General features: G+C 48.7%; 1 protein-coding gene across 4 annotated transcripts in view; it reads right to left on the bottom strand.

Moving 5' to 3' along the window:
- GPR107 (G protein-coupled receptor 107) overlaps positions 1-14,864 on the bottom strand; it is a 56,580-nt gene that overhangs the window by 19,561 nt on the left and 22,155 nt on the right. For 2 of the 4 annotated variants that reach the window (XM_081594797.1, XM_081594798.1), the window contains exons 10-14: positions 11,623-11,698; positions 9,963-10,036; positions 9,462-9,579; positions 6,885-7,015; positions 3,842-3,885 (exon numbers count right to left, since the gene is read on the bottom strand). In XM_081594797.1, coding sequence (XP_081450923.1) covers positions 3,842-3,885; positions 6,885-7,015; positions 9,462-9,579; positions 9,963-10,036; positions 11,623-11,698 — 443 coding nt within the window. Of the gene's footprint in view, positions 1-1,421; positions 1,479-3,060; positions 3,614-3,841; positions 3,886-6,884; positions 7,016-9,461; positions 9,580-9,962; positions 10,037-11,622; positions 11,699-14,864 lie in introns of those variants that run through there. The other 2 variants (XM_081594796.1, XM_081594799.1) reach the window with 2 other exon arrangements.

Genomic DNA, 14,864 nt, shown 5'->3' on the forward strand with positions numbered 1-14,864 from the left:
ATGAAGCCGCCTCTCAGGACGCAGCGCAGCAGTGACTCTAAATGACAAAGGACCTGAGAGGAGCTCCCGCGTGTGACAGAGGAGACAAACGCATGACTTTAGGACAGTGGGCAGCTTTGCCCTTCATGTTTTCCTTTATACTTTCTCAGCTTCAGTCAGAAGGAATCCAGAGACAAAGAAGTCAACAACTCCAAACCCACATTCTCTGAAAGCACCATGAACCCCAAGTACAGGGACAATGACGACAAACAGCGCTTCCCCCGCTTGCGATCAGTCAGCTTGGACGGCACTTGAGGCTGACATTCTTTTTTGTTTGTTTGTTTTGTTTTTTTTTGTTTTTTTGTTTTTTAGCATGCATTTTTTTTTTTTTAATATGGAAACAAAACAAACTTACAAAACCTGTATTTTTAGACTGAGACGTCTGGTTTCAAAGGAGAGTATTTATTACAAGATCTGCTGCTAAGCTGCTAAGTCGCTTCGGTCGTGTCCGACTCTGTGCAACCCCATAGACGGCAGCCCACCAAGCTCCGCCATCTCTGGGATTCTCCAGGCAAGAATACTGGAGTGGGTTGCCATTTCCTCCTCCAGTGCATGAAAGGGAAAAGTGAAAGTGAAGTCGCTCAGTCATGTCCGACTCTCAGCGACCCCATGGACTGTAGCCTACCAGGCTCCTCCATCCATGGGATTTTCCAGGCAAGAGTACTGGAGTGGGGTGCCATTGCCTTCTCCAATGAGGCTGACATTCTTAAGGCCAAGTCACTGTCAAGGTCATGTAATTAATCAGTGGAATAATGAGCCTAAGAATAAGAACCAAAGTGTCAGGCTCCATCCAGCGAAAAGCTTCCAAATCCAGTAGGAGATTTTATCGTCCACGGCCTTCACTCTGTCAGCTCTCTCGAGGATGGGCAAGATCTCAGGAAGGGCGAACTGAGGAGCAGAGGGTCAACACCACATTCCAGACCCAGTGGCCCATGGGGCAGTGTGCTCATTCGAGCCTTCCCATGCCACCTCACCGCTGTCCTGGGCGGCAGAGCAGGGCACGGCCACTCAGCAGTCATGCCTGAGGAGGGCCTGCCAGCACAGCCAGCTGTCCCTGAGTTCTCTGCAGGGGAGACATCAATCGCGGGGACACGGGTGCCCTGACTCTGCAAGTATCACAAGCACAACCAGTTTTCAAAGTACAGAGTGAAATATGCATCTGGAGATGAGCTCAAAAGTATCCCCCAGCCTAAGTCAGTTCAATGAAAGAACTCGGATCAAGAAGACATCCCTATTCTCATCTACTCTGCCCCCCTTTCAAAGGGTTTGAGATATCTGCTGATGGGAAATGGGTGCTTTCTTAATGGTCCGTCCCCCTGAAAATGGTGGACGCAAGCCCTGGTGTGTCCCCCTGAGAATGGTGGACACAAGCCCTGGTGTGCCCTCATGACTTCCGGCTCTCAGACTGGCTCTCCACTCAAGAGGCCCCGTGCTGTCACCTGGTGGAAGAAATAGAAAACTGCCTCGTGTGCCCTCGACGATGACACAAGCATCCCTGCTCCACAGTGCTTCTCTTCACTACGGATGTGGGGGGACAGGGTGACCCCACCTGGCTGCACCATCTACCCCAGGGAGAACATTTCACCGGAATGCTCAGCCAACGATCAATGTCTCATGGAATAAATGGTCACAGAGACAATTAATTGCCACAGTCACCCTTCAAGTCCTCTAAAAAGGAAGGTGGAGAAGGCAGAGAGGCGTCAGAGGGTAAGGACGGTGGAGAGAACGTGAGAAGGCAGTGCTGAGGAAGGACCAGGAATTCACCAAGGGGAAGAAGAGGACAGATAAAACTTATCAATGGGAGGACATTACCCTTGGGATTTTTAGACATTTTCAGTCGAACAGTCAGAAAAATGAACCCAGAACCACAAATGCAAAAAGATTTTAAAAAAAAAGTTAAAATATCACATCTCAACACATTAAAGTTAAGAGAAAGATCTATTAAGTTACACAAATAATAAAACGGGACTTCCCTGTTGGCACAGTGGGTAAGAATCCACCTGCCAATGCAGGGACACAGTAAATCCTTGGTCTGTGGAAGTTCCACGTGTGCCTCGGAGCAACGAGGCCCACAAGCCACAACTACTGAGCCCACTTGCTGCAACTGCTGAAGCTCATGTGCCTAGAGTCCGTGCTCCAGAACAAGAGAAGCCACCGCAATGAAAAGCCCACGCCCCACGACTAGAGAAAGATTGCAAGTAGCAACAAAGATCAAACTCGGCCAAAAAATAAATAAATAAAGCAATGCATACTTGTTAAAAAAAAAAGAAATAATAAAACTAACTTTACATATAACATGCATAGAAGAAGGATGTTAAAAAAAGAAAGCCAAGATTATGCTCAAACAATAAGCATTCCCAGAAGGTGGGTTTTATTTTCTACTTTGAATTCTCCTGTTTGTGACAAGATGCTTTATTAAGACTCTCATTTGTGGTTTGTTTTCTGTAGCTTTCCTTTATCCACTGCGAGAACGCAGGAGAGCTCTCTGAGATCCACGGCTCAGAGGAAGGCTAGGCAGCCAGGCTAAAAGCAAAAGATTTCTGCAGAGCAGATTCCAGCTTCAGCTCACTGAAAAGAATCTATCACCGAGGGCATTCCAGAGGGAGAAGGGAACCTGGGGCCTTTGAAGGAAGAGAGTAAAAAACACAAGAGAGCTACTTCCTGGGACTAGAAAGAAGGCGAGCTGGCACACTCTGCGAGAGGTGGGCTGTGGCCCCCTGGGGAGCCTGGAATCTGAGCACTGACCGGGGCTCCCAGCCTGGCATGACCCTCACACACCAGGCTCCTCACAGCAAGACCCGGACAGCAGGAACCTCAACAGGAACTACTGTGGGCCCCAAACTGTGTACTGTGCTCTCAATAAGAACCCCAGATTGCGCCTGACACTGGTGGGAAGGCTTGAAGTCAGGTTAATTCAAATTAGAGAAAATGATATGATACTCATTGCACAGCAAGTGTGAAGGAAGATTCCTACCTACTATTTACCAAATTTTCCAAAATGAATCCACATTACTTTTACAATCAGGAAACAGATCAACAACATATTTTATCTAACAGCAAATGAATAATCTGCCTTAAAGAACATTAGTACAGCACTAGGTGTGTGACTTCATGGATCCAGAGACAGGTGGGACCTTTGCGAGTCTGGCTCCTTGACCCCTGTGGCCTGAAATCCCCCCTTGGCCCACGGCACCCTGCAGTCCTGGACATGATTCACATAAGCCTAGAGACACACAGAACATTTTCTCTGTGGTTTCTTTTCTGACTTAGGAGGCCGGGTCAGAAAACCAAGAAGATACAGAAGGGTTCTAACTAAACGACAACTTAAAAATCAGAGCGCTTTAGAGGTTCTTTCTGGCATCAGTCTCTTTTTAAATTAATACCGACACATCTATTTTGGAAGTGTGTTAAGTCAGCAGGAAGGGACGCTTTACACATAGCCATCCCGGATCCATAAGACCTTCTGTTCGCACAGGGAGGTGTTATCTGGTCCTTCCAAGACAACGTTTGCTCCTCCTGACTCAGTTTTGAGAAGGTGAGGATCACACTCACGAATGGAAATGCAGTGAGTCATCTGGTAAGCAGAGTCACCCCCAAGCCTTACACAGCTGGTCTCGGCAACGCTCCCCACCTGCCCCGCCACCCAACAACCAGACTGCTCTTACAAAGACCCTGCCCATCCACCCCTCCCCACCAGAAGCCAGCATCTTGGGCCCCCGCCTTCCCTCTCACCCTCTGCAGTGCCCAGGGACGAGGCTTTAGGGAAGGCTGGCCAGCACAAAAAGAACACAAAGGAACTTGCCTTTTCCATCTGTGGCTGATGCTTCTTGTAAATGCCTGATTGACCTAAAAATAAACATTTGCAGAACAAACGGTTAGCTAACGAATTTGCATTCCTCTCCATTTTCAGTGCTAGTAACTTGAGGCCTTGAATTTCTCCACGTAAACTGGAAGGCTGGAACGGATGACTTTATAGAGCACTTCCTAGACATGGTTACGGTTGATAACCAAGCCTCAGGCATGTGTGGTTCTCAAGCCTGAGAGTTAAAGACGCCCTCTGCTGGCTGCAAGAAGTCTGGCAAGGGCCTGATGTGAGGGGAGAGATCAAAACACAGTCGTGAGCAGAGTCTGCATCTTATGCTAGGTTGGTGCAAAAGTAACTATGGTTTTGCATTGTTGAACTTCGCTGTTTGATATTGGAATACATTCTTAAATAAATGTGGTTATGTTATACATCATTTTAATGCACATTCCTCATTTTATTACTTACTGTTTATTTTATATTTATTTTAGACTAAAGAAATGACTACCACTCTTTCAAGCATCTTGACAACTTCTTGCAGGGAAAACGCTTCCACAACCAGCAGGAGGCAAAAAATGCTTTCCAAGAGCTCGTTGAATCCCAAAGCATGGATTTTTATACTACAAGAATAAACAAACTTATTTCTTGTTGGCAAAAATGTGTTGACGGTAACGGTTCCTATTTTGATTAATAAAGCTGTGTTTGAGCACAGTTATAGCGATTTAAGGGCTTCCCTGGTGACTCAAACAGTAAAGAATCCATCTGCAATGCAGGAGACCTGGGTTCAATCCCTGGGTTGGGAGGATTCTCTGGAGGAGGGCATGGCAACCCACTCCAGTATTCTTGCCTGGAGAATCCCCATGGACAGAGGTGTCTGGCAAGCTACAGTCCACGGGGTTGCAAACAGTCAGACACGACTGAAAAACTAAGCACACATAGTGATTTAAAATTCACGGTCCAAAACCGCAATTACTTTCCACCAACCTAGGGGCTGCAAGCACAAGGATTATTGCAAACTTGGTATTTCATTGACTGGGGATTTCTAACTTTGCCGAAAACATGCTGGCCTCCAAGGAGTCTTTTCCAGCTAGGAAGTGTTGGCAACTAATTACCATTAGTACAGTTCAGACAGGGGAACAGGAACGTTCTTAAGGAAGCTATAGACCAGCATTCCAGGCAGAGTTGAAAGGCACGGAAGGACGGACTGTCTGAGAGGAAGGGCACAGCGCAAGCAGACCCGGCGCAGAAGGAGGAGCGCCGGGGTCTCATGGACCTGGGCTGCAGACCTAGCCCAGCTAACCACTCTCAACTGGACTATGAGTAAGTCATTTTTCCCAGAAACTCTGTCGTCTGTCCACCTGGGAGAACTGAATGGCACAACACATGAAATGAAGGAGCACAAAGGTGACACCAAACCAGTGCTGGCTGAATCTGAATGTCCACAAGAAATCCTGACACCGTTTCTTAAATTACCTCTCTAGTACTTGAGTTTTTCTCATTTTACAGCAATTTTCAGAACGTCCACCGTGAAGAATCTTGCCACCTGGCATCTGCTCCTTAGTGCTGCCATCAGTGAACGGCAGGAAGTACCCTTGTGGCTCCGCAGTGCATCTCACCCTTCCTCAATTTCCCAGGCCCCTTTTTTGGCCGCACTCTGGGGCTTGCAGGATCCTTGTTCCAGGACCAGGGATTCCAACAGAGCCCCTGCAGTGGGAGCTCCGAGTGCTAACGACTGGACCCCCGGGGAGCCTCCCCACAGGCCCCTTCCGTGTCACCGTGCTGAGGGCGACAGACGTCGGAGTGGGGGCTCAGGCCCTGCTCCCTAGTAGGAAGACGCTCTTTCCAACTGGAGGCAATGCTGGTCGTCCTGTTTCAAATGTCTGGGTCACTATTCCTGAACAGAATACGGGGCGGCTGTGGAGACTAAGAAGACTCATTTGTGCTCTCTCCCATGCAGGCAGCTGTCTGCTGAATCGGTATGTAAACATGTGTGATGTACGAGTTAGGTTAAGAGTGAATCTAACATGCTCGGAACTTCCCCGGTCCAGTAGTTAAGACTCTGTGCTCCAAATGCAGGGGCCCAGTCTTGATCCTTGGTCAGGAAAGTAGATCCCACATGCCGCAACTAAGGGCCCGCATGCCGCAGGCTAACATCCAGTGCGCCCCAATAAATTTAAAAAAGTGGATCTAACTTACTGAAACGAGGATTACACTCCATTGACACCATGTTCTAAATAATCAGAATAACCAACGACCCCATCAACCCCAGGAGCCTAAAAATACTAATTCACTGTGTGGGGCACTGCAGTATGGGAACACCTCACTTCTAAGAGAAGACAGCTAAGTCTATTTTTTAAAACTTTATTCCAAAAGAACTGATTGCTTTCCAGTGGCCACAGAACTGGACCATAATGAGGGCAAGTGTCTGATTTCTGTGAGCCTTTCTTTCGCTACTTTCTTAATTCCTACCGAAGCAAGAATTTCCTTCACTTTGATGAGCTGTAAGGAGGATATTCTTCCTCATCAATCGCTGACTTGGCACTAACATGTCTTTACACATAGTCAAAGCACAGTATATGCATCTAAAGTCTGCCAATTCCAGGAACGAAGCGAACCCATCTGATGACATCTACGTTTATGAGCTGAGAACTACCACCAGTTTTATGTTGATGTACTTCCACATTTTCTATCTAACTTGGCAAGAAGAGGCTATCTGTAGGCTTTCTTCAACTTCAACTCCCTTTCCTTCAAATTCACACGGCTGTTTTATGTTGCTACTGAGTTCTCGTCTCCAAACCCTTCTCCAGCATCTGAAGTGCTAAAAGTCAGTGCCAGGTGAGCGCTACTGCAACCCCCTGGGGAACCGGACAGAGCCACAAACTCCATGGTCTGGCCCGGAGACCAAATCAGGTCAGTCTGGGACCCAGGAAGCTGTTGTGTACCCCGGGTGACTCTGATCAGTTTGGGTCCGGCGGGTCCGGCTGCCAGGCTGGACGGACACTCCTGTGGTGCAGCTGTGGCCTCCCTCCCCAGGGGCACTCACCACACCACCGGGAAGAGGATGGCCCCGCAGCACAGCAGGTCAACCAGAAACAGGGAGTCCTTCCACAGGCCGTACTCTGTCGTCCCCTCCTCGGTGGACTCTATGATGATGTAGGCCACGTTGGCCAGGACCTGCGGGGCACAGGGAGCACGGACAGATCTGTGCGACAGAGCCCCAGAGGGTAGACGCCCGGGCCTGCAAGCTGGGCTGTGTGCGCTCCATCCTGTTGTTAAGCAATCAGCATGTTATGAAAAGTCCCTCAGCTGGTCAGACAGAAGGCAACAGTTTAAAACCTGTGACACCTCTGAGCACAAGGGAAACACAGTTGATGAACTATTCTTTTGAAGATTATCACTAGGTAAGAAAGCAGAGGAATCCTATCTCTACTCCATGCAGTCAGTGGTCCCAAACATTGTGCTTCACTGCTCTACAGGGAATTCTCCATATTTCCACAAAAATGGGAAACCTGTCGTGCTATGACTTAGGAAGGGTAGTTTCTCCTTCTGTCTAGGACATATCAGTTAAATCATCACTGAAACCACACTTACTACAAATGCAAAAATTAGCCTGAAATTTCAGTCTCCCACTGACACCCAGCCTCTGGGCTCCTCCAGAAGCCTAGTCCATTGGAAAGGTCTGCATCTGTGGCTCTGTCTATGAAGACAACTGCTACTGCTGCTGCTGCTAAGTCGCTTCAGTTGTGTCCGACTCTGTGCGACCCCATAGACGGCAGCCCACCAGGCTCTGCCGTCCCTGGGATTCTCCAGGCAAGAATACTGGAGTGGGTTGCCATTTCCTTCTCCAGTACATGAAACGGAAAAGTGAAAGTGAAGTTGCTCAGTCGTGTCTGACTCTTAGCGACCCCATGGGCTGTAGCCTACCCGGCTCCTCCGTCCATGGGATTTTCCAGGCAAGAGTACTGGAGTGGGGTGCCATTGCCTTCTCCACTATGAAGACAAACGGGAAATAAACAGCTTAATTCCATTTTGCCCTCAGTTCACACTCTGGACACAAGACACAAGATATTCCCAGAGGCGCTGGTGTGGAACCAAGTGCTAACAATGTTCCTGAAATGCCATTTCTACATCGCTCATTCCCTACTCCAGAATGCGCAGTGGCTCCCATGACCAAAAGGAAACAGTTTAACTTGTCAAGGCTGATGTTCAAGGACTTCTCAGACCAGCCCTTACATTTAAATACTCATAACTTCCTTATATTTAATTGTCTAAATGGCCTTGCTTCCTCCGAGTGACCTGCCATGTAACCTTGTGGTTTTGTTCCTTCTGGGGAACAGGAGAGGGAAAGCTGGGAAGAGCCTCCATTATGTCACTCTGGGCTGCGTGAAGAAGAGTGGAGCTGGAGGAGAGGGCAGCCGCTCCTGGAGGGAGGGGGAGATGGGGCAGGAGGACCCCAGCCACTGTCTCCCAGCTCTTGAGACCTTGGCAGGCTGGAGAACACGACCCGGCAGAGAAGTGGCCGTGGTGGCTCAACAGCCAAGACCCGTCAGTGCCTCAGCCTCTCCTGCTCGCCCGACGGCAGTGTCACATTGGCCTCTGTCACGTGTCCTTCCTTACAATCTAGGCCAGGCCCATCTCCACCAGAAAGCTCTTCCAGATCATCCGAATTAAAGTGAACAGTCTCTCGTTGGAAACTTACAGCAACCGGTCTGTACCATTTACGTGGCACTAACATATGTCTCTTATGATTGAAAGTGAAGATGGTTTTGCCACAAACACTGCCAAACCATCAATCACCAGGTGAGCGGACTGACCTGGGTGCCTGGGGAATCGGCACCATTCCAATCCTCACCTGCCACCCTTGCACAGGGCTCCAAATGCTCATGGACGAGAACGACTTTATCAAACAGATGCTCTCTGGCCGAGCAGAGCTGACAAGTTGTGTGTCCCTGCTAGGATCTGTTTACCATGCATCCTCTACGTCCAGGTTCTACCTCCAATAAGACTACTACACATCAGACAAAGTTCCTCTCCTGAGGGGCTCACAGTCTTATAAAGCTGGCCTCAGTCCAGGGCCCCAGACACATGAAACATTTAATAAACATTTGCCCCAGTGTCTCATATTCTACGCTGTGCAAACTCACTGGTGTCATTCACAGTTTTACAATGGTTTGTTGGGAATTTCCTGGCGGTCCAGTGGTTAGAACTTAGTGCTTTCACTGCCACGGTCCAGGTTCAATCCCTGGTTAGAGAACTAATTTCCTGCAAGCCAAGCAGCACAGCCAGAAAAAAAATAAACTGTTAATCAAGTCACAGTGTACCCAAGCTTCTCTGCTAAGAGGACCATCAGATGCAGAAAAGGAGACAGTTTGTCTCCCTAACTTGTCAGCAGCTCCCTCTTCATGTGCTGTTTAAAGACGGTGGATGGTGGAGCATCTCCCAGTGCAAGAACCTGAGGTCTGGGTCCATCAGAATCCAGAAAGACAGGCCCAAGCTTCAACCCCAAAGGCAGAGGATGGGGGTTTCTGGGAGAACCGACTCCCTCCCCCCAGACAGGCCTGGAGCTAAGCCCAGCAAAGGCTCGAGAGAAGGAGGACAAGCAGGGTTAGGGATCCTTTACCTGCAGCGGGATGACAACCATGAAGACCTTCTTGTCTTTATCAGAAAGGATGTGCTTAATGAAAGCCCAGCCAGTGCCGATGAGTGCGATGGTGATAAACAGCAGTGCCCCCTTCAAGCTGCAAAAGGGAAGAATGAACAGACATCAGCAGGTCTCTTTAGCCTTTCATTCTGAGTCACAGTCTACAGCTCATTCTATGATTCCATGCACTTCCTCCAAAAGACAGATGGCCAGACGTAGGGAATGGCACATCAGTGAACAGCATTTCTTTTCCAGCACACAAATAGTTAGCTACATGGCCCACTGTTGTGGTGGGGGGACCCCTTCAGGAGCATGCTGACAGCCCCAAGTTCTCCAGTCAGGACAGCCGTCTACATGCCACGTGGCCACCCTGGGAGGGCGAGGCCGTCTCCCTCACCCTGGGGCAGGGCTCGTGTCCCCCATCTTGCCCAGCCATTACGTCACAGGACGGGTACTTCCCGAGAAACTCTGAGTACTCACAGGTGAGTGATGTAGTACACCACAGCCCACCCTTCGATCGGGAAGCCCTGGGAGGAGATGTAGTGGTAGTCGATCTGCAAGAAAACAAGTGTGTTTCAGAAAGGTTGTCTACCAACACCTTACCCACAGCAGGACAGGAAATGCCACCAGAGGCCCTTGTGATGGGGACACCCACCCCCACTCCCTAACACTGCACTTGCAGAGGTACAGTGAAGCGTGTAAGCGCACTGCAAATGGCAGGGAGCTTGAGAAACTAGACAAAAGGGTTCCACATCACTAACACCTAGTCCGGGTCCCTCTCTTCTCCTCTGGCCCCACTGTGTAGCACGTGGGATCTTAGTCCCCGACCAGGGATCGAACGTGCAGCCCCTGCATTTGAAGCATGGAGTCTTAACCTCTGTACCGGCAAGGAAGTCCCAAGGTCCCTCTCTTGAGGCAGATGATTCACTCTGGCAAACGGCTGCCTATTCACTTCTTGAAAGAAATCTCCAAGGGAGTCCCTGGTGGTTAGGATTCCAGGTTTTCACTGCTGGGTCCCGGGTTCAATCCTTGGCCAGGGGAACTGAGATTCCGCAAGCAGTACTAAATGGCTAATTAATGAATTAATATATAAAAGTAAAGATGTAAAAAACAAAAAAAAAATCCTCCAAATGTCACGGGTCTTTTCAATCCCAGGCAACAGCTTTCTCTCTCATAGCCTTGCTGCTTACATAATAACTCAGTTAAAAAATCTATGTGGAATCACCCAGCTTCAACTCTATTTTCTTTGGGGGAAAAAAAAAACCTGTAAATTTAGAGCTACCTGAAGCTACCAATGAATTTTTACTATAAAGTGGTCAGCTTCAGTAGTGCCCCAAACGCTTGCAGGCACGACGCCCAAAGCTGACATCAGTTCCTTCATGCATCTTTCATCCCTCTACAAGTGGCTGTCTGGATATGAAAGTGACCCAAGAATCCTATGACTCATTATCTGCATGATTCCAGAAGGAATCTTTTTACCTTAACCCAAATGGGAAACTAGCCAAATAATTGTCATTTCTTGAAACTGTAACTGGATACGTTATTAGTTTTTCTAGGACATTTTTAAGGGCAGCAGACTCCTGAGAGAGTCTGGAGACTGTCACCCTCACAGATGGGGCCCACAGATACCTCGCAGGCCTACCAAGTGGGGAAGCTGTGATCGCTCCCATGGGCTGGCTCATTTCAGTCTGCATCGGCACTAAGTATTCAGAGCTTGACTCAATTCTTATGCCTCAATCTTTAGAGCATCAGTTTCCTCTCAAACAAGTATGCTAACAGTGAATTTCAAATCAAATGGGAATGTGGGGGAATATTTCAAAAAATAAAGGAAGCCGTGGAAACAATTCATCAGGTGGCCCTCTAATCTCAAGAAATGACTAGGAGGGTGAAAAAAAAACAAAACCAAAAAAATAAAACACCTACAAGAGAAAACTCTGAGTCTGTAGGTAATATCTAAAGACGTCTTATGTCTAGCACTAGGGAGGCTAGGAGGATCTATCCCATGACCAGTTCTTCCCAGACCAAAGGAGGCTTCATGGCAAAGGTATTCTTTTATCTTTTGTTTGAAGTAGCCTGTCTTCCAACTTATTTTCCGATAGTACAGGCATTTCATAAATGACCCCAAAACACGAATACGTACTGCATGGAACACCAAGGAAAGAGACTTGGTGAAAGGAAGGGCAGCCATCAGCCAGTGAATTTTAAATACATCATTCCTATAAAACAGAGAGAAAAGAATTTAAGGACAATTTCACACTCCCAAAGGACAGCCGAAGCTCCACGTGTCATATAAGGAAGCTGTAAGTATGATCTAAGCAAACCACAAAGCTTTTTAAAAAAGTGGTTGCTGCCAGCAGAGAAGGTGTGGAATGGGGTCCCAAGTCATCTCTACCATGTAATCCAACTCTGTGAATGGAGCCAAGTTATGCACAATGGGTTCCCAGGCCTGATAAGATGGAAATCTAAACAGGCTGCCAGTTTCCTCTCTGGAAACCACCCTGGAGAGCCCACAGAGGCAAGAAAGAGGCAGATGGGTCTGTGAAAATGGCACAAATCCCCAAGGCAGAGGTGACTGGGCACAGCTCTAGGGGAAATCGCTAGCCCAGAGGAGAGGTGGGTTTGGTGCTAGGAAGCAGGGATGGTCAAAGACAGTGCCCCTCTCTGTCTGGAGAGAGACACTCATGGCTGGAACCTGACAACCACACCAGGCCAGTGAGACACACCCACTCCCCCCACCTCCTCCACAGGCATGAGTCCACCCTCAGGCTGCAGGCATTCAATTTCTCTATCTCTTTCCACCTCGCCCTAGGAGTTAACCTGTAAGACACACAAAACCATGATGGAGAAAAAATTTTAACCCTGGAGAAAAAATTTTAAACCCTATGAAAGAAAGCAAAGACTTGAGCAAGAGCGACAGGGGGAACTCCCACTCTCTGATATCAAGACAATCTGCAAAGATACAGCAGTTAAAAAATGAGGAACAGTGCAGCATCAGAGAAATAAACCAACAGAACAGACTAGAAAGCTTAGAGACAGATTTGTGCATGTATGGAAGCTTAGTATTTAAGGTGACACCAAGTCAGTGGGAAAAGAATAGGCTGCTTAATAACTGGCACTGGGGGAAAAAAAGAAAAAAACAACTCAGCTCAAACCTATACAATAAATGAGGAGAGCTGACCTCAGCTTCACACTTACCTATACCCCAGGGGGATTCGGCTGCTTAACAGGAAATACCCATTTTGTGATCTGGAGTAGGAATGGACCTCTCAGGATCCACGAGGCACGGCCCAGAAGACTACAATTATATGGCCTCAACTCCATTAATGTGAAAGATTTTTCCTCAACAATTCAACCGGGAGAAGAAATTTGCAATGTCTTAAGACATACGAGGGACTGAGATTCAAATGTGCAAGGAACTCAAGCACAGCAACCAGGGGCGGACAGAAAACCCAACAGAAGGACAATGCAAATACAGGCAGTCACACGGGGAAGCCCAGAAGGCTACTGTCTCTGTAAAGGTAGTTCTTATCACCGATAATCAGAGATGCACCAGAGAAAACGAGGCACCGGGTCAGGTGTCAGTGCTGGTGCGGGTGCGGGAGGAGCACCCGCTGGCCCAGGCACGCCGGGAAGCAACCTGGCAGCACTCGGTGAAACTACAGGAGCGCTCGCCCCACACCCAGGGCGCCTCCTTCCGGAATGAACCTCAGAGGCTGCCCGAGCCATCTGGGGACAGGCAGGAGGGCAGGTGACAGGGTAGGGGAGCAGGGGGATGAGGACAAGCTAAGGGTCCACCATGAAGGGGGCGGGTGAGCGAAATGGGGCACCTACTGGGTGGCATGGAGGAGCTGACCGGCCGTGAACTGGGCGTGCACACAGCGATGTGCCTGCCTCTGAAAGAGGATGTTACCGAGTGTAACAACGTACGAAAACAATACCTACAGACAGGACAGCTCATATAAATTAAAAATACATTCAATACCAATAAACATGATTTATCAAGATACACAAATACCCCAAATACAAACGAAACACATTTGGGCAGCTGGCCATGGGTGGGAAGGAACGAGAGAGGGGACAGGAAGCCAAACAGGAGAGGGCCTTGCACCGAACGATAAGGAGGGCGTGTCGTGAGTGACGCACACCAGTTTCCGGGCGGGCTTCCTCCCTGGTTCTTATCTGCTCCGGGGCCTACCTACTTGAAGGTCAAAAGGGAAGTCAAGGCCAGAGGAGTCTGTCCGTCCTCAACAGCAATGAGACTCACCCAGGCTGCAGAGCTGGCGAGGGCAGGGCTCACCCCCACAGCCTGGCCCTCTCGACCTGCAGCCCGGGGAACAGCGTAGACGGCAGGTGAAGGCAGGCACGAGTTCGAGCTCTGGGGAGACATGACCGGGCTCACACACGGGTTCTATCCTGACCGCCCTCCTCTCACGAGGCCTCAGAAACCTCTGCTGAAAATGTCGCCGCCACTCCCAGCACCTGGCTGGGCGGAGAGCGGCACCAAGCAGGTCCGTGTTCCCTCCCCGCTCCCCGTGCTCTGGGGCCACGACAGAACTCGCGGACGTGAGAGGGGCCACAACGGCACAGCAAACCACCGTGGGCCCAGGCCAGCTGCGTCCAGGACGCCAACCATGGCTCTCACCTCCCCTCTCGAGGCCTCAACAGGACAAGGCCCAAGTCTCTCAGTTCCCTCCAGCTCTAAAGGCTGTGAGTCTCTGAAAGGCAGCCTTGGAGTCACATCCGTGACGTGACTCGAATCTCCAACCCCACGTGGCTCAAAACTAATGGAAAAACACGGGGGGTGGGGGGCAAAGGGCCAGAATGACACGTTTCTGTATCTATACTACACTTCAACAAAAAGTTTAAAATATGCTGTATAACACAGGTCAGCCTCGTTTTACCACAGATTTTAAACTGTCATCACAGTTTTATATAAAAGTGAACCAGTGACAGTGACTGTTGTCTCGCTAAATAAAGGGAATTTAAAATACCACTGAACATCTGGCTAAACTATTTTGCATGTGCCTCATCTTTGCACAGCACTCTGATTTGCAAAGCCCTCTTGTACACATCATTTCAGGGGAAATCACATTAGAAATCTGAAGATCTAAGACTGTGAGAAGAAGGCAGATTATGATAGATTATGACGGTGCCAGCTCTGCAGCTGAGGAAAAAGAGATTTATAGAGTGAAGCCAGGCACACTTCAGTCAGTAGCAACAACACTCAGCATTTATATTTGAAAATCAGGTTTCCGACTCCTAGTTCTTATTTGTCTACTAAAAGTAAAAGCAAAACCTTCTTAAAAAGAAAAACAAACACACACCACCCTCCACCATCTTTTATGGCCTGAATTTGCAGGGTTCTTTTTTTCTTATCAATGG

This window comes from Giraffa tippelskirchi, chromosome 4 (assembly GCF_054371585.1).
Source record: "Giraffa tippelskirchi isolate mGirTip1 chromosome 4, T2T-mGirTip1v1.2.pri, whole genome shotgun sequence".
Classification (NCBI taxonomy): domain Eukaryota; kingdom Metazoa; phylum Chordata; class Mammalia; order Artiodactyla; family Giraffidae; genus Giraffa; species Giraffa tippelskirchi.